This window comes from Carya illinoinensis, chromosome 1 (assembly GCF_018687715.1).
Source record: "Carya illinoinensis cultivar Pawnee chromosome 1, C.illinoinensisPawnee_v1, whole genome shotgun sequence".
NCBI lineage: Eukaryota > Viridiplantae > Streptophyta > Magnoliopsida > Fagales > Juglandaceae > Carya > Carya illinoinensis.
The window spans coordinates 22,886,827-22,908,672 of NC_056752.1; the positions used below are offsets into that span (position 1 = coordinate 22,886,827).

A 21,846-nucleotide genomic window follows, 5' to 3' on the forward strand; every position below is an offset into this window, starting at 1 on the left:
ATCCTTGTAACCTGAGTAAGTTGTAGTTTATAGAAGCATGTGATTTGCTAGCAGAACTCAAGAGGGAATAGAGTATAAAATAGAGTACTTACCAATCTGTAAGATCCAAGTTTGACAACTCTACCAATATCTATGAAGTCAAAGAGAAACTGCAAAGCAAATAACAATGCATGTTTAGCAAAGAGCCAAGTAATTAAGCAAAACGATATTTCCTTCACATGGTTCACCTGTGATAGAGAAGCCTCTTTTGCAGCCAGTTGTCTCTCCAATTCCTACCAGTAAGAATCATACAGACTGCAGCAGTAAACAACTTGAAAAATCTGACAAGCTATTTTTGTTTATGTAGCTTGATAATTTTTCTTGACAATCTAAATAAATAAACTAATTAACAAACCTAGATTCTGAGATCCAATTTCAGAAATTTGGGGCAAAATTTCAAATTTTAGATCGACTACAAACCCTAAAAATTTCAGAACTATTTCATAACTATTTGTATATGAACGAAATTGAAGTGTGTGCGTGAGTGGTGAGAATCTGAGTGTGAGTGAGTAATAAGAAAGAGTATGAAATCAGTGGCTGCAAAAAATGTTTACCAGCGTCAAAATCGCAGAGAAGAAGACAATGGCGATACGGGTTGTGGGTGGGGGAGAGTTCGGTGAAGTATTTCCCAATTCCGAAAGAAGCTGCGACGGGGATGGGCCACTGGGGTTTCGTTTTCGCTTACGAGAAGGGGTGGGGTTTCAGATTACGGGAAGAGGTGGGTTGGGGGGGGGGGTTTCGTTTCAGATTAAGGGAAGGGGTGGGGGGTGCTGCGAAAGGAAGAAAGGGGTGGGGTGCGGTGGTTTGTTTCGTCGGCAGGAAAGGGGTGGGGTGCGGTGGTTCCCTTCGTCGGCAGGGAAGGGGTTCTAACAGAGGTCTAGGTCTGGTTTCGTAGAAGGGCACGGCCACGGGCACGTACAAGGGTGAGGATGGATTTCGTTTATTCTATTCGGTGTATCAAAAATCCACATTAACTATAGTGGAAGTCCTACGTGTCTAAATATTAGTGGGTGGCTGTTATATAGGGAAGGTCAGCCCGACCGACTAGAAGAAATTCTCTTATAATTATTATCAGCAGTAGAAGAGATGGCATGAGATACATGGTCCTATGCACATATTGTAGACTTGGTGAATCATATTAGAGCAGCAGCAAGACAAACAACGGAAGTAGATTGAAGAAACTATCGCCATTTTGGTGTAACAATAGGAAGCTACAAGATTGGAAAGGAAAAATCAAGATAAAAGGTTCTCAGGATCAAAGTTTTGAAATCCGTTCCGGAGACCATTCCGGTTGAGGCACTGGAACGGAATATTTCGGTACCGGTACGTTTCGGTGTACCGTTTCTGGATTAATTATATATTATATATAAATATTTATATGTATATATAAACTAACAATTAATAAAATAAATACATATATATGTAAGTGTGTGATATGTATATGTGTATATATATAGAAGAATTAAAGATTTATAAAATGAATATATATTGAAAAAAATCACAAACTTGAGTTAAGACACAAAAATAAAAGAAAAAAAATTAAAGAATAGACAAATTATTAAAAATAACAATACTTCTAGTGCACGAAAAGGGGTATTTGAATTCTAAAAGTATAATTTTATTCATTATTTTTTAACTTATTTACAAGAGTTTTTTTTTTTTTTTTTTTTTCTCGGACCGGAATTACTATTCCGGCCGGAATACCGGAATTCCGGCCGGAATTGACCGGAACGGCCGGAATTTGACCGGAACGGCCGGAATTTGACCCGGAACGGAATAGGTACCTATCCCGTTCCGGTCACTGTTCCGGCACGAAAAATTCCGGCCATTCCGGCCGGAACGGAACGGTTTTTAAAACCTTGCTCAGGATTGTTGCAGCATACATGTAATGTGTTTGAAGCTTTAGACTTTGAGAAATCTTCAAGAAACTAAAATTCAAAAAATTCGAACTAAAAAAGATCAAAACTTGCAGTGTCGTGATTAAAGTTTGGGAAATGGTTGACACAAGTTTAAAATAAATAAATTTTAAGCAAGTTTTTGTAGATTATCATAAAAAGTTATAAAAGAAAATTATTTTTTAATTAATAGGATTATTTTTATTTTTATTTATAAAAGATTATCTCATTTTAAAAATAAAAACATTTTATCTTTTTTATTATTATTATTATAATTTTTTTAAATTCTCACACAAAATATAATAAATAATTTAATTATTTAAATTTTAAAATAATAATAATATTAAAAATAATATTTTATTCTATTTTCAATTTTATATTTCTACTCGCCGATATCACGTATGGGTACAAAGTCATCTTGTCCGTACGAAAGCATGTCAAATTTCTCATCTGGTCTGGATGTCCAAACACAAATCAATAAAATGGCAGATAGTTATGCCACTCTCGAACAACCATCGGAAAAAATGTCTCCGGCTAACCTTAAGGACTGTATGGAAGAGCTTTTGAGGTTCACCCTGGAGTCTTATATAAACGAAACCCTACAATTCGATCTACTGCTCTCCAAGGCCTTCTGCTACAACCTCCTCAAAGACGACCCCACCGACACCAACTCTTCCCCGATCGGTAATATTTTGAAGAAAGAAAAAGAATTCTATTTTTTTACAAGTTACTTCCCCGTTTGGTTCCCGGTAAAATTTAGGAAAAGATCAAAGAGAAGCAGTGAAAAAAATGTGGTGGTTTGGGAGCCCGGGAATAGAAGTGCTCTGAATTTTCAGTTTGGGGGTTCAGTAAGTGCTGATCTGAAAGGGAAAAAAATCGACTTGTGGGAGCTTAGTGTGTTTTTAGGGGTTCGAAATGGTACAGTAGGAAAATGGGGAAAAAGAAAAGAAATGCGAAAACTTTGTTTAATCTGCTTGGTCGCTAACTGGATGTAGGGAAGGAAAGAACAATTAACGATGTCGGCATCTTGAGTATTTGATTTTGTTCGGAACATAGAAAGAAATCAGAAAAAACAAGAGAAAGAAAAGTGTTTGGACAACACTAGTATCGAGTGAAATATCAAGCTAGAAATACCTTATAAAAAAAAAAAATAATAATTAAAAAAAAAAGCTAGAAATATGTAACCTACAAATGTAAGGGTAATGCATCAAGTTCACCATAGGAAGTCGATCGGTTTTGTTATAAAGAGACACCTTTGGTTCCAGGGACATGTAATGACCTGGATGAAATGTAGAGAATGAGTAAGTGTTCGTTTATTTGGTGAGTTAAGGTCGGAAAACAAAAGAGCTAAGGATTCCAGATTTGTAAATCGCACCATTCTGAACTTAATGAGATGAAAGAAAACACGGTTCACTTGGGTCTATTATATCTATTTCCTTTGCCTTATGAAATAAAGATATAAAAGGCAGAGATTCAAATTTCCAATTAGTTTTATTTCCAGGGTTTTCGTGGCTATTAAATGGACTGTTAACTTTCAGATTTAGAAAATTCTTTTTCACAAATTTTCTATGTATTTCTTAGACTCTGTTTGGAAGAGTGTCTCAGATTATCTGTTAATAGTAGTGAAATAGTTTGTAAATAATAGTGAAATAGTAGTGAATAGTTTGTGAATAGTAATAAATAGTTTGTGAATAGTAGTGAAATAGTTTGTAAATAATAATGAATAGCAGTAAACAGTTTGTGAATAGTAGTGAAGTAGTCTCAGAAGAGAACAGTTGTGTTCCCAAATATAGCCTTATACCCTTTGTCATCTGAAACGAGCTTGTAGTAATTCATGTCAGGAATCATAGTGAAACTTTCTTCGTTTTATTCAGGGGTCATGTTATAAATTTTATCTACTACTCGTTTGCAAGAAAATGCAAATGAAATACAAAACATCCATTAAATGGAACGCAATAATCGAATTGAAAGGTCTAGTCATACAATATGCATTCTAGATCAAAGATCACATTCTGATGAAGCACTCTGTTACTTCTTTTGTTTACATAATTTCTAAAGAGAGGTCCGAATTGATTCTATTTTGATTGTAGATGTCTGCTTCATTGAATTAGACGATGCTAATTCATCATACACATTTGACAGATTCTTCTCTAGGAGTCCCATCATATCCTTTATACAAGCGACTGGCATCGTCATTATTAGAATCAATAGATTCTAAAACCTTCTGTAGATCGCACTGCAATTTTATGTTGATCCCCGAAGGAAGCTCCTTTAAGCAGAAAGAAGCTGAATGGCAGAAGATAGTTTTCCACAAGGGATCTGAACTAGTGAATGTAAGTTTTGATTGATGTTGTTATTCGATGCCAATTTTTGTTGATGTATGAAATGTTGAGGCTCACTTCACATAAACATAACTTATGCTGAATTTTAATAGCTTATGAAGACTGCAGTCCACGAACTTCATGTTCAGGAGCCTTTCTTTTCACAGCTAAAAGGTATCAAAGTGTTTCTACTGTGAATTTCGTGTTTCTTGTCTGAACATGACTAAATAATATCTCTATGTTGTGACTAGGAGAATTAACTATTTCTATGTTGATTACCAATAATTTTTGAAGCATTTCTATCTTATCTGGTAATTTTGACATTGGATGTAGATGGCCAGAAAACAATTGAAGGAAGGTGTGCTGTTGGTGACTACAATAGGTATACAAATTCGATTATATGTGAATTTACTGATAAATGCTTTTTTTTTTTTTTTTTTTTTTTAATGCATTTCTCATTTTGTATTGTTAGAGATAATATTCTTGGATTTATGACTTTTTAATGAGGATTTTGGTGCCTAACATGGATATCTAATGCTGTCACCTAATTCAATGCAGAAATTGAGGTATTTATTTTGTTGGTTTATCATTGAAACTAAACTAACGGAAAAGCCAATAAAATTAGTTGGGGGCCCAAACTAAACTAACTGAATTTGATGTAACAAGACATAACTAGAGCCATGTTCCACTCCCAATCTAAGAGTCCTCCCCAAGAAGGTTTTCATTGCAATTTTGAACTTGAATGGTTTTTGATCAAATTTTGTCTTCCCAAAAGTAGTCACAATAAACCCATTTAGATCATTGATTAGGTCGGAGGTCACAAAAATGGGTTCAGGTGGTTTTTTCCAAAGGGCGGCTTGCACACCTTATGCTTGGACAAATAAGTTTCCTTTAGGTTGTTGATCTTGGATTAGGTCATAAGATTAAGTTCAGCCTAAATCACCTCAAATGACATTGGTGGGCTATGAGGGCAGGGTGTAGAAGACTGCTAGAAGAGGTTGAGGTATTTCTCTCATTTCATTATCTATGAGTTGACTGATGGGTCTAATTTTAGATTTTGACATGATGTGTGATTCAGGGGCCAGCCCTTGAGGACTTCCTTCTTCTGTCCCATTGTAATGGTGCTTCAATTGCATAACATTTGCAGATTTCTGAAAGTATGTCCTACTATAATGTTACTTTCATCAAATCAGCCTATGATTGGAGATGAAGTTGTTCTCTTTGTTCTTTAACAAGTTGTATTATTTTAGGTGGATTACAGGTGGCGATGATCAAATATGTTTGGTCCCGTCCCAAATATGGATATGTAACACCCAGACCCAGAGTTTTTATTATTATTATTATTATTAGATATGTTTTGAGGTAGTAATTTGATTTTGAATAGGATTCATCTTGATAACTACAGGTCCTTTTTTATTCTCTGTTTGTTTTTCCTAATCAGAAAACTATTTATTCAAACAGTTCAAAATCTCTTATCCTTTCAGTTTTTTTGTTTTTATTTCCTCGTGGGAGTAGTTCTCCAAAGTTCAGTTAAATTCAAACTCCCAACTCCAGACTTTACCTCCCTCTCCCTCATCTATAAAAACCACAACACCCTCAGAATTAAACACGAAACCTTAAATTCATAAACACCGTAGCAGCCTCTACAAGCCAAAAACCCACCTCCTGCAACCAAACAGCCGCCACTTCACCGGAATCCACCACAGAGCCCGCCGATGGTGAGTTTTCCTCCCACCTCAACGTACGTCAACGCCGTTTAAGCCCTTCCCGTTGTTTTTTTCCCTCTGCCATTACTGACCAGAGCCACTGGGTGTTGTGGCCAGCCACCATCAACCACACAAAGGAGGTCGGAGCACTTTTCCAATTGCCCAGAAACTGCCGATCAGCCACCCTGCACCGTTTTTGGTGAGTTCCCCATAGGATCTCTCTCTCTCTCTATCTTCGTATTTTCAGTTCTCAGTGTTGTGAGCCACTCCCGTAAGTAGGGCTGCAAACGAACCGAATTGAGTCGAATTCGAATAAGGGGTCAAGAGCTCGTTTAGCATATATATCTGCTCGAACTCGACTCGAGCTCGAAAAATATTGAAAATTTTTGATCGAGCTCGACTCGTCTAATGTAAATTATGATCGAACTCGACTCGAACTCGAGTACAAAAAATACTCGAGTTTATACGAGCTCGAGTAGCTCGACTCGAGCTCGAATTAAATCTGATTCATAATTTTTATTTTTATTTTTTTGGTTGGTTGAAGCACAAATGAGATTTTTTTTTTTTTGATAAATGAATGGAATTATTTCTCTTAATCAATTTTAACTAGAATTATGATAATATATATTAAATTGAGCTCTTAATGCTTTTAGACATAAATCAATGATTCATCACTTGCCACATGCCCACAATATAATTACAATTTACAAATAGGTAAAATAATAATTTCAACATCTAAGATATCATATTACAATAAATTACAATTTCAAATGGAAAATCACTAATTACAATTACAATTTTCAGAAAACTTTAAAAAAAATAAAAATAATAAATTATAATTTCAAATGGTAAATCACTAATTACAATTACAATTTACAGCAAACTTATAGTGTTAAATTTAGAAATACACTAAATAATACCATCATCACTATCACACTATATAGTGTTAAATTCTTCTCCACCAATAATACCATCAACAGTCTCCACCAATGGACTTGCAGATGAGCATTCAACAATTGGTACTTGTTCAGACATGTCTAAAAAAGGATACAACCAGCTAAAGTTAGAAATATACTAAAAAAGCTTCTATCAAAAAAAAAAAAAAAAACCACTAAAAAAGCTACTAAGAGGATTTCCTCTTATTACTTAGTTTAATCAAAATAAAAACCTACATGATAACGTCACTATTTAAAGTAAATAGCACATCCAATCTACAAGAAATGATAACGTGCATTAAAGACGAACTCCAAGAAAACATATAAATCATAATTACCAACAAAATAATTAATTGTTTCACTTTACACGTATAAAAAATAGAAGGAATGATCAATACAAAGTACAAACACATATAAGCACATCTTAGAGCCCAAATGACACATATGTGAGTGTAAAAAAATCCTTGGAGACGTGCCTTTACATGCATTAGACACATATTGAAGTGTCTTTACATGCATCAGAGATGTGTCAGTACTTAAATAATATTGAATATGGGGAAGGGCATTATGATAGAGGAGGTTTGGGTTGAATTCAATGAATGCACCGGTTTGATCAGATCTTTCCTTGATTGGATTGAAAATCTTATTTTTATTCATTCAATTGTTTGAAGGATATCCCATTTTCGTCGGTTTGAAGATATTCCTTCTTCTTTCTTCAAAAGAGTTTAGTTTATGGGTCTCAGTTGGAACACCCTGTGCGAAGATTTTCTCGACAAAACCAAGCAAAATCAATCAACTAGAATTCACTTCAAAGGCTCAAGTTCTCAAACGTTGACCGGTTCAGAAAAAATCCAGTTCTCCAAGCAAAACCCGTGAGTATAAAAAAAATCCTTGTGCCAGCATCACCCAGACCAGCAAACTAAAAACTTGATAAAAATAATCCTTCTCATCTCTTTATTTTTCATCACGAGAGGAACGAGCTATCGAGAAAAAAAAAATCTTTCTCATCTCTTTACAGACTTCTTCTCATCCCAGTTAGTCAAAATCAGAAATCAAACGAATCAATTGTAGTGTAGAGGTAATAACCGACATCAGAAGAAAAACAACAACAGCAGCAAAAGCAATAATAATAATTTCAAACCCATTTAGCTCCCACTGAGAAATCAAATGCGTTGAGACAAGAAGACAAATTGGTCAAGCTGAAACTTACCTTTTGAAGCCCACGGAGAAGAAAACTGGTCAAAGAGAGTGGTATGTTCTGAAATTGTGAGAGCTATACTGAGAAGGAGCGGCCGAGGAAGCAAAAGGACTAGATCATGGGGCAAGAAAGCAGAGGGGCTGAAGCATGGGGCAAGGAGTTGTATGGAAAGGACTGGAACACGCCTAGTCTGAGTATATCTTGAGTATCGGACACGCTTCATCCCTTCAAATTCTAACTTAGGCTGACGGCTATCCTGCCTATCCATCTTCTCAAGCCGAAAACGTCCCACCAAGAAATTGGTGGGAGTCGTGCAACTGTGCAAAAATTCAAAAATGAAATAATCAAACTAAATAGCCTAAAAGAAAAGAAAAAAAAAATTATAATATATTTAAAATTGTACTATTTTATTATTCTATAGAGTCATAAATTATAAATTATAATATAATTGAGATTTTTATTTTGATCAAGTATTTTTATTATTATTTTTAATCACTAAGAAAAAAATTAAAAAATTATATATTTTCATACTAGTCACTACTAATAGTGAAATACATAAAAAAAATTTAAAAGAATAGCAAAAAGAATCGAAATAGTAGGAAATAGAAAGTAGTTACTACTAACAAATAAGTTGTTATAAAACGTCACGAAATTACCTGAAAAATAGGATTACATGATTACATCATAAGTATTTATGCCTAATTGGCAGAACTCCAACTTTTTAAAATGGATGTATGGAGTTCAAACCCCCCCTCCCCCAAACTAATAAAAAAAACAATAACTTTAGCCGTATAGATGTAAGTTGTGAGTTATAACCCTAACATTGCTTTATCTATACATGTGTGACATGTTTGATGTTTCACTTGATATGACCCACATACACATACTAAAATATAAGCCTATCAAATATTAATATAATATCGATCCATTGTCATTTTCCAATACATATGGCATCAAGAATGCCTAATACATTAAAGTCATTTAAAAAATCACATAATAAAACTATGAATTTAATATTAAAGTATTCAATTATCCTTCATATAATATTAAGTATGGCCAAATAATCAAAATAAAATTAGTTAAGAAAGTGACGCAATCAATAATTCTTTTATGAACTAAAATTTTAATACATTATTATTGTAAAATAATAAAACATGTTACTTATACATAAACTTAAAATAACAACATATATTACTTATACAAAATATCAAAAAAATATATATAGCATATAAAATATATATAATAAAAGAATATGTATAAGTATATATGTAAATATATATAAATATTACGAGCATTGTGACGAGCTCAAAACGAGTCGAATCGAGTTTATACGAATATTGTTCACGAGCCTAAACTGAATCGAGTCGAGTTTATACGAGTTTTGCTCGTTTAATATTCGAATCAATATTAGTGTTCACGAACAACTCATTTATTAAATGAATCGAGTCCGAGTCGAGTTTATACGAGTCGATCTCGAATTGTTCATGAGCGGCTCTGTTCGTTTGCAGCCCTACCCGTAAGTTTATTTCCTTCCTTTTAATTGTCTTGTTTCAGACTTCCCAAAAAACCCTTTCAATGTTTCCATAATCACATGTATGCCCTTTGACCCTTAGCCTATACCCTCCTGAAACAGATTCTTTTTATTACAATAGCCTTTGGGCTTTAAGCCTTTTGACCAAGAGTTTACCTTTTAAGGGTGTTGGGCCTAGTTTTTTTTTTTTATAAACTTATTAGACTTAGTTTTTAATTAGACTTGTTTAATTTGGGTGGGCTGGTTGTATTTACAGAAACTGTTCCAGTAACTTTAAATGGGTTTTTTCTGTATTTGGGGCTGGACTGAGTTTTAAATCAGACTAAAGTTTTACTTAAATAAATATATTAGTCTTAGACTCTTTTTATAGAAAATATTTAAGGGCTTTTAAGCATATTCTAAAGTATTATTTTATATTGTTTCAGCCTATTATTTTAGTTAATATTACAATTAACCTTTAACTAGATTTTTATAAAATTATTAATTTATATGTTTGCACAGAATATTAAGTATTATGATATGAGTTTTGGAATAATATTATTTTATGTAATCTCTTTATATTTGAATATTTATTAAAATTATCTCTATGGTAGGATTTTAAGTATTTGGATTGCTACGACACGTTTTCTAGAAAAGTTTAGTAATGTCTAGTGCCTTGTATAGGTTACGAGCTACGACGTGAGATTGTGAAAGCAACGCTAAGAGGTAATTAGTATGATCATATAATTTGTGTACTGTGAATTCTCTAATGGTATATGAAAATATGATGTTTGTCTACGCTACTCTACGAGCTAAGTCAAGGTTAGATTCTTTTTATGATTTTTAATAAATTATGACATTATGCTTGTATGAATGAATTTGTTGTTTGATGGAGTGAATGATTCTAAATCACATGGAAGTCATGAAATGTTCATGTAATAATTTTAAGTCTAGTATGCCATGTAATAAAATAGCTAGTTTATGTATGCCATGTTCATGTAGTGATTAAATCTTACATGCTATGTAATATCATGAGGTATTTAGATCAAGTATGTTAGGTAAAGTTCATATAGAACTCAGATCTGTATGCCATGGAATATTTATGTTTAGATCATATTATGCCACGTACAAAGATATGCCATGTTATGCTATGCTATGTATAAGAATATGCCATGTCATGCTATGCCATTTGCAAGTATATGCCATGCTAGAAAAGTTCATGATATTAAATAAGTTCTCATGCATTAAGAAAGATAAGATGTTTAAGGGTAACACGGATCTAAGCGTGTTCACCACAAGCTATGTTAAGATGGTGCCACGGACCTAAGCGTGGTTCACCATACGTTAAGTGAAACATGGACTTAAGCATGTTTCACTTCAAGTTACGTTAAGGATGACACGGATCTAAGCGTGTTCATCACAAGTTATGATAAGGATGAGACGGACTTAAGCGTGTTCATCACAAGATATGTTAAGGATGACACGGGCCTAAGCGTGTTCATCACAAGTTATGTTAAGGGTGACACAGATCTAAGTGTGTTTTCCACAAGTTATGTTATGCGGTGCTACGGACTCAAGCATAGTTCACCTTATGTGAAGTGAAATATGGACTCAAGCATGTTTCACTCAATGTCATGACAAGTTATGGGGTGCCACGGACCCAAGCGTGGTTCACCATATAATAAGTGAAAGACAAGATAAATAAGTAAATTATGCATTTACGTTTATATGTTCGCCATGATCATGTATGTTTCCGCTCATGTTGATAATGAATAGACATACTATGAGAATTTGTTAATGATAAATGTTTGTTTGAAGAGTCTTTAAAAAATTAAGTCTTGTTAAGTTATATTTTACGGTATGATGTACTATTTACTAAGTATTCGACTCATTTTTGTTTGTTTCTTTGTTTCTTTGTTCTCTTCTATGTTTAAATGTCACAGATGATGGTTGTAAGGACTAAAGCTGGAGGACCAGGAGTAGACCTAGTGCAAGGACTTAGTTCTTTTATGTTTTTATGATAAAAAGTCATGCGTAGGGTTAGTTTATGTTTTTATTTTATGTTTTCAGTTTTATATTTTCAACTAAACAATTATGTTCAGTTTAATTAATGTTTTCAATAAATGCGGTATTTCAGGATATGAATCTCTTTACCGGGCAATATGTTATGTACGTTAGTAACATCTCTATCCTACGGGAAGGTGTTACAGGATATTTGGGGTTAAATCCTTCTTTAATGTGCTCATCCCTCTAGTTGGCTCACCATTTCCTTAGAAATATAATTGGAGAAGCAAGTCGCCTTCGAGGGCAGCTTTTTCTTTTTTATTTGGGTGTCTGCCTTAGGATAGATTTAATCGACATATAATTTGAGAAAGAGACATATTGTAATACGAAAACATTGATGTTCTATGTACAAGTAGAATGAGGAAAGCATTGATTATTTTCTGCTATGTTTTGAGCATCGATCATCTTTAGAACTTTTGTGTATGGGTGTAATCAGTCTGGTCTGGTCGGTCCATGGGGGAATTTTTGGACTGGACCAAAAATTTCGATCCACCCATTTTCGAGACTAATTACCCCTATAGACCGGACTGGACCTGACTGTTATCTATTGGTCCGATTGGTCCATTCTGGGCCAGTGCAAGATGGAAAAAAGCCCAAAATTACATTCTAATGTGTATTTTTTCCCAATCATAGAGAAAAAATTCAAAAATTTTCCAGTTTTGAACATCAACTATTTAATTTATTTGCACATTTTGTTCTTGAAAATAATGCCTAAAGAAAAGTTGGAAAAATTATCAAAATTATCCAAATCCATCCATTAAAATTAGCAATCATCATAATAAAATTAAAAACAAAAAATAGAGAAAGAGAAATTGAAAAATGCAATATCATCTAAACTCCAAATAAAAGAAAAAAATAGAAAATGAAAGGAAACAAAATTATGTATCATTGCATATAATATTATGATTTATCATAACATTAGTTAATTGCTAGTATATTAGTTAATAGTATTTAACATTTTATATGGTCAATGGTGATAGGCTAGATGAAAATTACATAATTAATTTATACCGTTACTATATAAAATTATATATATATATATAAAATATTTAAAAAACCTATACATATACTTTGGTTAGTCCGGTTTGGTCCAAAAAAGCCACACCCCTGGACTGGACTGAAAACCAAAATTCTAAGGTTATATGGACCAAAACTGACCATTATACTTATCGGTCCGGTCGGGTTTTCCGGTCTGAACCCGATAAACTTACACCCCTACTTTTGAGCTTAAGTGGGTCATCCTTGGCAAGTAGTGGAGTTGTTTGCATGCTAGTGGAGCCCTTTTGGAAGTCATTGAGATTCATAATTTTGTAGGATGGCCCTTTTGTGCTTAATCTTATGCATTTGGCAAGAGACAAGTCTGGACTTTTGAAGACAGCAAGAGGATGGTAACATGGTTAAAAAATGAAAATTCTGCACCCCTTGACTACTTATAACGGCTCCTAACTCTCCAGCTTTCTAGATTTCCAGGACTTCTTCTTGTCGTTACTAGTTGGGTGCATCCTTTTTTATACTTCCTATTTACTAGGTTGCACTTTTGTGCTTTGAATAAAACTACGTTACTTATCAAGGAAGAATTTTGGTTTTTGTTTATTAGCATAAGTTTGCACTTTTGTGCTTTGAATAAAACTACGTTACTTATCAAGGAAGAATTTTGGTTTTTGTTTATTAGCATAAGTATGAATGGACAACATTCATTACAAGTATATTTGAGCATTCTTGTTAATAACCACATTACTTTCCAGAAGATAACCCTTGTATGATAGTGTGCAAGCGATGGCATGATGTATGCATAAAGATGGCATATGCAACAGGATAATAAGTCAAAAAAGGACAAAGGAAAAACATCATGAAAAGTTGAAAACCTCATGTCTGAAAACTGAGTGGGGAATGATTGAGCAGGGAAAATTCTTGAAATTTCTCTTTAAGGAGACCATAGATTTTTATATGTAGGAATTGTAATTCAGGTGGTCATTAAAGAGGTTGTGTCTCTTCTTGTTCTATAATTGTTTATGTGGAAGTATTTTGGGTGATGTTAGTACTCTGTTTCGTTTGTAACCTGCTTTTATTGCTTGTTTTCCTGCTTGTGCTTCTGAATCCAATGCCGCATGGACATGGGTTTTGGCCTATTTTTTGAACTTCATAAATGTAACACCCCGGATTGACTATAGGAAGGTGGTGAATGAGATCTCACATTGCTTAGAAGGGATAAGTTCTTGTACTTTATAATGACATGTTTGTAGCATTAATTAGTTACTTTGGAGTATAGACTTAGATGTGGTTTGGGCCTTTATTGGATTGTTACAAATGGCATTAGAGATCTAACCAGAAGTCTAGGTCTTGAGCTATGCCACCTATATTGAAATGACCTGATAAGGACTTCAGAGATTTAACGGGTGGAGATTGTAATAACTCAGATTTGATTATAGGCTGGTATTAAATGGGATCTCCCATTGCTTGGGAGGGAGAAGTTCTTGCCCTTTATAATGATTATAAGGGAGTTCAATTGTGTCATTAACTAGTTTTTTTGAAGTAATAGTCTAGATGATGCTTGGACCTTCGTTTGATCATTGAACATAGAACATGCTTTTCCATCTTTTCTTATAGCCCACCCTGGGCTGCTCAATTACATGGACTATCTCTGTGTGTGTGTGTTTTGATCACCAGTAATGGCTGGTCCCATTTCAAGGGCTTCTTAATTCTTGTCCCTTTTTTTTCTTGAGAAGACTTATGGTTTCAGTAAGTCGATTTTTCCCATGTTGACTGATTGATTATGTTTTTATTGGCTTTGTATGTGTTTTCATTTTACTTCTCTTTTTCTTTATGATTATGCTTACCTTTTACCTTTTATGATTACAGAATTGCATCAGGATCTTTGATCCTTTTTAACAAATGTGTGATTTTTGAAGTCCAGGTGTGAGTGCTTTTTTTGGTTAATTTTTATTTCATTTTTTTGGCTCTGCTCTTAATAACTCTGTAAAATTGTAGGATGTACAGTGGCATGCTTCATTCTCCAATATGTTGGGTGCGGAGAGTCTTGCAAAAGTTCTTCCCGGAGTTGAAACCATTGAAGAAGGTAAAAACTTCTATTTGTATTGGGTTTCTTGTGGATGTGATGTTTGTCAACGGACAGCTTTGCTGTCCACACTTCTTTCCTTATTTTAGCCAACAATTGTTTCCTTATTTCTCTATTTATTATTCTGTACAGTTAGCATACATTATTTGACAGATTATAGTTCACATGTATAGGGCCAGAATCATGCGGGAACTTATACTTTCCATGTATAGCATCCTTGTAAGGTCTATATCTAATATACAGAACTGAAGGCCAATGATTTGGCTATTCACACTATTTTGACATGGTATCAAGAGTCTGCTAATTTTTTCCCTCAAATTTTTTTTCTCTCTTCTCGGTTTCAAACGTGCCGCTTCTGTGTTTCTGTCAAGTTTGTTTGGCCCTGTGGTGCACCCGTGATTTTTTTTTTTCTTCACGATTTTCTTTCTGGTGGTTCTGTTCTGCTCCTCTCGGCATTTCTGTGGCTTGGTGGCTGTTGGCGCAGCCTTCCCTTGGTGGTTCTGGTGTCTTGCTAGCTTGGTTGTTCTCGGCACAGTGGTCTATCCTTCTCAGCACAATCATCTTGGAACAAGTCTCTTGGAACAGTGTTCTGCAGGTTGTCTTGGTGTTTTCGGCAGCCTTTGTTTGAGTTTTTGGTGTTCTTCTCTGCAATTTCTGAGTAGAGGTGCAATTGTCCTTCTCGTGTGGTGCAGCCAACGTGAATTTTTCCTCTCGCGTGGTGAACTCTTGGTTTTCCATTTTTTTTTTTTTTTAATTTTAAATTTTTCCGGCTTCTCTATTTTTCAGCACATTGGTCTTCTATTTTTTTGCTCTTGGCTCTTTTATTTTAATCTCGGTACGGCACAATTGTTTTTTGGTCCATTCTTTTGTCTCGGGTTCTATTTATTTTTCTATGGATTCTGCACCTGTGTGTGTTAAGTTTACGGGTAAAAATTATTCTACCTGGGCAACCTTTGGGGTCATATTGATGGCACATATGTTGCCAAACCATCTGCTTCTGACAAATCTTAGGACGTCGGGTCTTCTCTGTCATGGGCTATGCTTGATGCACGCATCATGTCTTGGCTTCTTGGTTTAGTAGAGCCCCATATTGTCACCAACTTGTGGCCCCATCGCTTCGCTCTATCTATGTGGGCCTACTTGAAGAAGGTTTATCATCAGGATAATCATGCTCGTCACTTTCAGTTAGAACATGTGATTGCCATGTTTCAACATGGTAGTCTTTCCATCTAGGACTACTACTTGGCCTTTCTGACTCTTTGGCATGAATATTCTGATTTGGTTACAGCGGATGTTCCTGTTGCTGCTCTTTCAACTATTCAGACTCTTTACGCGACTAGCCAGCATGATCAGTTTCTTATGAAACTACGTCCGGAATATGAATCTGTCCCTCCTCTTTACTAAACAAATCTCTTGTTCCCTCTTGATATTTGTTTTGATGAGTTATTTCGTGAAGAACATCTTAGTACTCAAGCTATTCTGGAGCAATCTCATGGCAGTTCTGGGATGACAACTGTAGCTTATGCTGCCCATGGACGAGAACCACCTATGAGTTCTAAAAACTTGCAATATTTCTGCTGCAAGGAATATGGACATATTGTTGCCAATTGTCCTAAGAAATTCTATTCTTATTGCAAGAAGAAGGGTCACATTATCTAAGAATGTCGTACTTGCCCTCAGCATTGTCAGGCCTAAGCATTTCAAACTTCGGTTACTGTTCCTCCCGCAGTGACTTCTGCAGCACATGACTCTCCTTCCGATACATCCTCTATTCCTGCACCTCCTGCAATGACTTATTGCACCCTAGACATGGTGCAACAGATGCTTATTTTGGCGTTATCAGCAATGGGGTTCCAAGGTAACAATTTTACTAAACTCTGGTACATGGACTCGGGGGCTCTAATCACGACTAATAATCTCGTTGTTTTATGTCATGTCCGGCCCTACGCTGGTCAATTTGCTATTTAGACTGCCAATGGCAACTCTTTGCCCATAACTGCTGTCGGAGATGCCTCTTCTAAGTTCACTGATGTGTTTCTTGCTCTTTAGCTTTTCACAAATCTTATTTCTGTTGGTCAATTAGTTGAAAATAATTGTGTTGTTAATTTTTCTGGTGATAGCTGTGTTGTGTAGGATCAGGTAACAGGGGAGTCGATCGTGAAGGGATATAAAGTGGGGCGCTTGTTTCCACTATTTTTGCCTGTTCCCGTTTTTTCTCCAGTTTCTTCTATTAAGTCTTTTGCTTGTAATAATGTTTCAGATCTTAGTCTGGTATGGCATCATTGGTTAGGCCATCCTAATACTCAGATTTTATCTCATGTATTGAATTTTGGTTTACTTGGTAATAAAGACCGTTCTTCTTTATCTCTTGAATGTGCTTATTGCAAACTTAGTAAAAGCAAAACTCTTCCATTCCCTTTGCATGCTAGTAAAGCATTTCACTGCTTTGATCTTATTCATAGTGACGTTTGGGGATGATCTTTGGTTAGTTCACATGAGAAGTTTAAATACTATGTGACTTTCATTGATGATCATGGCAGATTTACTTGGGTTTAGTTTCTTCGCTTTAAATCTGAGGTCTTCCGTACTTTTATTGAATTTTTAGTGTATGTTAACAATTAATTTTTTGCTTCTACTAAGACATTAGGCACATATTCCAGTGGTGAATATTTGTCTACTAAGTTTCAGGCATTCTTGGCTTCTAAGGGTATTATTTATCAACATTCATGTTCCTCTACTCCTCAACAAAATGGAGTAGCCGAATGCAAAAATCGTCATATCCTCGATGTGGTATGTATTCTCTTTTTAGAATCTTCCGTTCCATCTGTGTTTTGAGTCGAGGCTTTGAAAACAGCTACTCATTTGATTAATTGTTTGCTTTCTCAAGTCCTACATATGGAGTCTCCAGATTTCCGCTTATTTGCTAAGCAACCTAGTTATGATAACCTTCGTACTTTTGGTTATGTATGTTTTATTCATTCACCTCCTCATGAGCAACATAAATTATCTGCTCAATCTATCCGATGTGCTTTCTTGGGATATAATGTGTGTCAAAAGGGATTTGTGTGCTATGATCCTACATTACATCATACATGCATTTCTAGGAGTGTTATTTTCTTTGAAAATCAACATTTCTTTCCTATGTCCTCTGTGTCATCCTCTTCTACTGTGGTTTTCCCCTCCTTTGAACAGCCGTTCTCAGATCATCATCCAGTTAGTTGTTGCTTTAAACTAGGTTTTGTGTATACGAGACCCTCCTGCCCACGGTTTCTTCCGGTGGCTCAACCAATATTTGATCTTACCATGCTCTAGATTTAGTCAGTTGCAGCACCTCTAGCGCCTTTGGTATGTCGCTCTCCTCGAGAGTCTGTAGCCCCGGATCGATATGGATTTCCTTCTTCTAATTCTTGCAATTCTATTTCAGCTTTTACTGCTGCATTGTCCAATTTTGATATTCTCGCATGCTACTCACACGTTGCCAAGCATGATTGTTGGCTACAAGCTATGCAGGAAGAAATTGCCGCTCTAGAGGCCAATCACACTATTGTTCCTCTAGGTTGCAAATGGGTTTACTCCGTCAAGGTCCGATTTAATGGCAGTTTGGATCGTTACAAAACTTGGCTTGTTGCACTTGGGAATAAGCGGGAATATGGTGTCAATTATGAAGAGACCTTTGCTCTTGTTGCTAAAATGACTACTGTTCGTACGATTCTAGCTCTGCTTTCCAGCAATTGGCCACTACATCAGATGGATGTCAAAAATGCTTTTCTTCATGAGGATCTTAAAGAGTATATTTATATGAAGCCACCTCTGGGATTGTTTCCCTCTCCGACTACACGTGTGTAAGCTTCGTCGCTCTTTTTATGATCTCAAACAGGCTCTGAGAGCCTGGTTTGATAAATTTCACACCACTTTATTACAATTTTCATTCAAGCAGAGCAAGTATGATACTTCCTTGTTTCTTCAAACATCCGACATGGGCATTGTTATTCTTTTGGTTTATGTTGATGATATTGTGATCATTGGTTCTGACTCTGCTTTACTTGGTCAGCTCAAAACTCATCTCTCAGAGTCCTTTCATATGAAAGATCTTGGGTCTCTCACATATTTTCTTAGTCTTGAGGTGCATTGTGGTCCCTCTAGTATTTCCCTCAATCAACATAAGTATATGCTAGTGACTTGGTGGCTACAGCAAGCCTACAAAAGGCTACTTCTGTTAATACTCCCATGGAATTAAATGTCAAGCTTCGCAAAGAGGAGGGTGACTTGCTTCCTGATCCCAGTTTATACCGAAAGTTGGTGGGTAACCTTGTTTACCTCACCATTACTAGACCGAACATTTCTTTTGCCGTACAGCAAGTCAGCCAGTTTCTTCAAACTCCTCGTCATCTTCATTTGGCTGCTATCTATAAGATCATCCGCTATGTTCAAGGCACTTCTGCCCGTGGGTTATTCTTCCTTGCAAGCAATTCTGCTCGTTGCTCCATCACTGGTTGGTATGTGTTCTTAGGTGATGCATTGATCTCTTGGAAAAGTAAGAAGCAAGACAGAGTCTCTAAGTCATCTACGGAATCTGAGTATTGGGCGATGTCTTTTACTTGTTCTGAAATCATTTGGCTTCGAGGTTTGCTGGCTGAGTTAGATTTTTCTGAGACCGATCCTACACCTTTACATGCCAATAATATAAGTGCTATTCAGATCACGGCCAATCCTATGTATCATGAGCGCACAAAGCATATTGAAGTGGACTATCACTCTATTCGTGAAGCTTTCGAAGCTCGTGTTATCACTCTTCCACATATTTCCACTGAACTACAAATTGCTGATATCTTCACTAAGGTTCTCACTCGTCATTGACATTGCTTCCTCAGTAGCAAATTGATGCTTGTTGATCAATCTGCATCAATTTGAGGGGGGCTGTCAATGGACAGCTTTGCTGTCCACACTTCTTTCCTTATTTTAGCCAACAATTGCTTCCTTATTTCTCTATTTATTATTCTGTACAATTAGCATACATTATTTGTCAAATTATAGTTTACATGTATAGGGCTAGAATCATGCGGGAACTTATATGCTTTCAATGTATAGCATCCTTGTAAAGTCTATATCTAATATACAGAACTGAAGGCCAATGATTCGGCTATTCACACTATTTTGACAATGTTACAATTAGTTCATTTAGGAAAATGAAGTTTTTTGCTCTGATAAATAGCTAGAAAGACGCCACTTCTCACAAACATATTTATGTACCTTAGTGAAATTGGAGAAATAAATTAATCTTGCATCGATATATTGCAGTGACCATTGCAAGAATAAAACTTTGTTTTGCATTATTGAGTATTAGTAATAGCAATCAACTATAATTATATTAAGAATAATAAGAGTATAAAAGCAATAGCAACAGTAATAATAATCGGTCTCCACGGGATTGGAGAGATGCTACTATCCACACTATTTACCGAATCTTGGGAGTTCTTTTGATCTTTTGAAAATTAGATGCTGGTTTTTATTTGGGCTATCTTTCTTATGTACATCATGTGCATTAGGTAATTTCCATGTGTTGCACTATTTTAGTGAATCTCATTAATGTCCAGGAAATAGCAATGACTATTTGTAAACGCTGTGGAAATAAACCTGATCATAGAAAAAATTAGCTTTTAAAATCTAACGACCAAAGGAAAGTCCAAACCACCTCTGGGTCTATTATCCAAAAGGATTAGTCAAGGTTTCAATTAGAACCTAATGGAGTTATTATAAAGGTCTCTTTCTCAAGCAATGTGGGTTGCATTCACAATTTTTCTCTACTCAATCTAGAGCATTGCAATCTCCCCCTAACCCTGAGGGGTAGCTCAGTTGGTCAGATTTTGAGTTTGCTCCCCAATAGTCACCAGTTCGAGTCCCCTTAAGCCCATTGAAGGCTTACCTGGCCGTTAACTTCAGGGTTCTGTGGGATTAGCTGAGGTGTGCGCAAGCTAGCCCAGACACCCACATATATATATATATATATATTTATATAAAGTATTACAATCTCCCCCCTTAGATCACTATCATCCTCTTTAGGCATCTCATCTTAGGAGGCATGGATCAGGTTCCACACTTCTGTTTGTCTCTAAGATCATTTGTAATTGTCAAATTTTTGAGAATGGCTGAATCCCAGGCCTTGAGAGCTCTGTATAATATATTTTCTTTACAAACAATTCTATACATGGAAACAAATAAGCATACGCCTAATTCTAGCCTTATATGATGGTACGTAGATAAAGAAGGAAAGAGTTATATAAGGAAAGAATAATGAACAATAATGGACAGCAACACTGTCCATTGATAGGCGCCCCTCAAATTGATGCAGGTTGATCAACAAGTATCAATTTGCTACTTAAGAAGCAATGTCGATGGCGAGTGAGGGCTTTGGTGAAGATATTAGCAATTTGGAGCTCAGTGGAAATATGTGGAAGAGTGATAACATGAGCTTCAAATGCTTCACGAATAGAGTGATAGTCGACTTCAATATGCTTTGTGCACTCATGATAGACATGATTGGCAGTGATTTGAATAACACTCGTATTATCTGCATGTAGAGGTGTAGGATTGGTCTCAGAGAAGTCTAACTCAGCAAGCAAGCCTTGAAGCCAAATAATCTTGGAACAAGCAAGAGACATCGCCCAATACTCAGATTTGTTAGATGACTTAGAAACTTTGTCTTGCTTCTTACTCTTCCAGGAGATCAATGCATCACCTAGAAACACACCAACCAGTGATGGAGCGACGTGTATCAGCACAACCGGCCCAATCAGTGTCGCTATAAGCAGCAAGATGAGGAAAATTGCTTGCAGGAAAGAATAAGCCACGAGTAGAATTGCCGCTAAACATAGCGTATGATCCTACAGACAGCAGCCAAATGAAAATGACGAGGAGTCTGAAGAAATTGGCTGACTTGTTGTATTGCAAAAGCAATGTCTGGTTTAGTAATAGTGAGATAGACAAGGCTACCCACTAACTTTCGTTATAAATTGGGATCAGCAAGTAAGTCACCTTCGCTATAAACTAAGAACTGCTGCTCAAAGGAGAGAAGGACCACAGTAGAAGAGGAGGGCACAGAAGA

The 21,846-nt window shown here is 35.7% G+C and overlaps 2 protein-coding genes across 12 annotated transcripts in view; one reads left to right on the forward strand and one right to left on the reverse strand.

Annotated features, from left to right (window-relative positions):
* Positions 1-2,333: 2,333 nt before the first annotated feature.
* The window catches only part of LOC122313629, a 37,025-nt gene continuing 17,512 nt past the window's right edge, over positions 2,334-21,846 (forward strand). For 6 of the 11 annotated variants that reach the window (XR_006243460.1, XR_006243461.1, XR_006243462.1 and 3 more), the window contains exons 1-6: positions 2,338-2,618; positions 4,077-4,267; positions 4,369-4,429; positions 4,589-4,637; positions 14,528-14,582; positions 14,657-14,744. Coding sequence is in view for 5 of the 11 variants with exons in the window: in XM_043128796.1 (XP_042984730.1) it covers positions 2,369-2,618; positions 4,077-4,267; positions 4,369-4,429; positions 4,589-4,637; positions 14,528-14,582; positions 14,657-14,744 (694 nt within the window). In the remaining 6 variants the exon portion in view is untranslated. Of the gene's footprint in view, positions 2,662-4,076; positions 4,268-4,368; positions 4,430-4,588; positions 4,638-14,527; positions 14,585-14,656; positions 14,745-16,877; positions 17,535-21,846 lie in introns of all 11 variants that reach the window. The other 5 variants (XM_043128791.1, XM_043128806.1, XR_006243463.1 and 2 more) reach the window with 4 other exon arrangements.
* Positions 6,677-8,399, reverse strand: LOC122313666. Its single transcript, XM_043128842.1, has 2 exons — positions 8,107-8,399; positions 6,677-6,998 (listed from the first exon to the last, which is right to left on the reverse strand). The coding sequence occupies exons 1-2, from the start codon at positions 8,360-8,362 to the stop codon at positions 6,898-6,900; spliced, it is 357 nt and encodes a 118-aa protein (XP_042984776.1). The 5' UTR covers positions 8,363-8,399; the 3' UTR covers positions 6,677-6,897.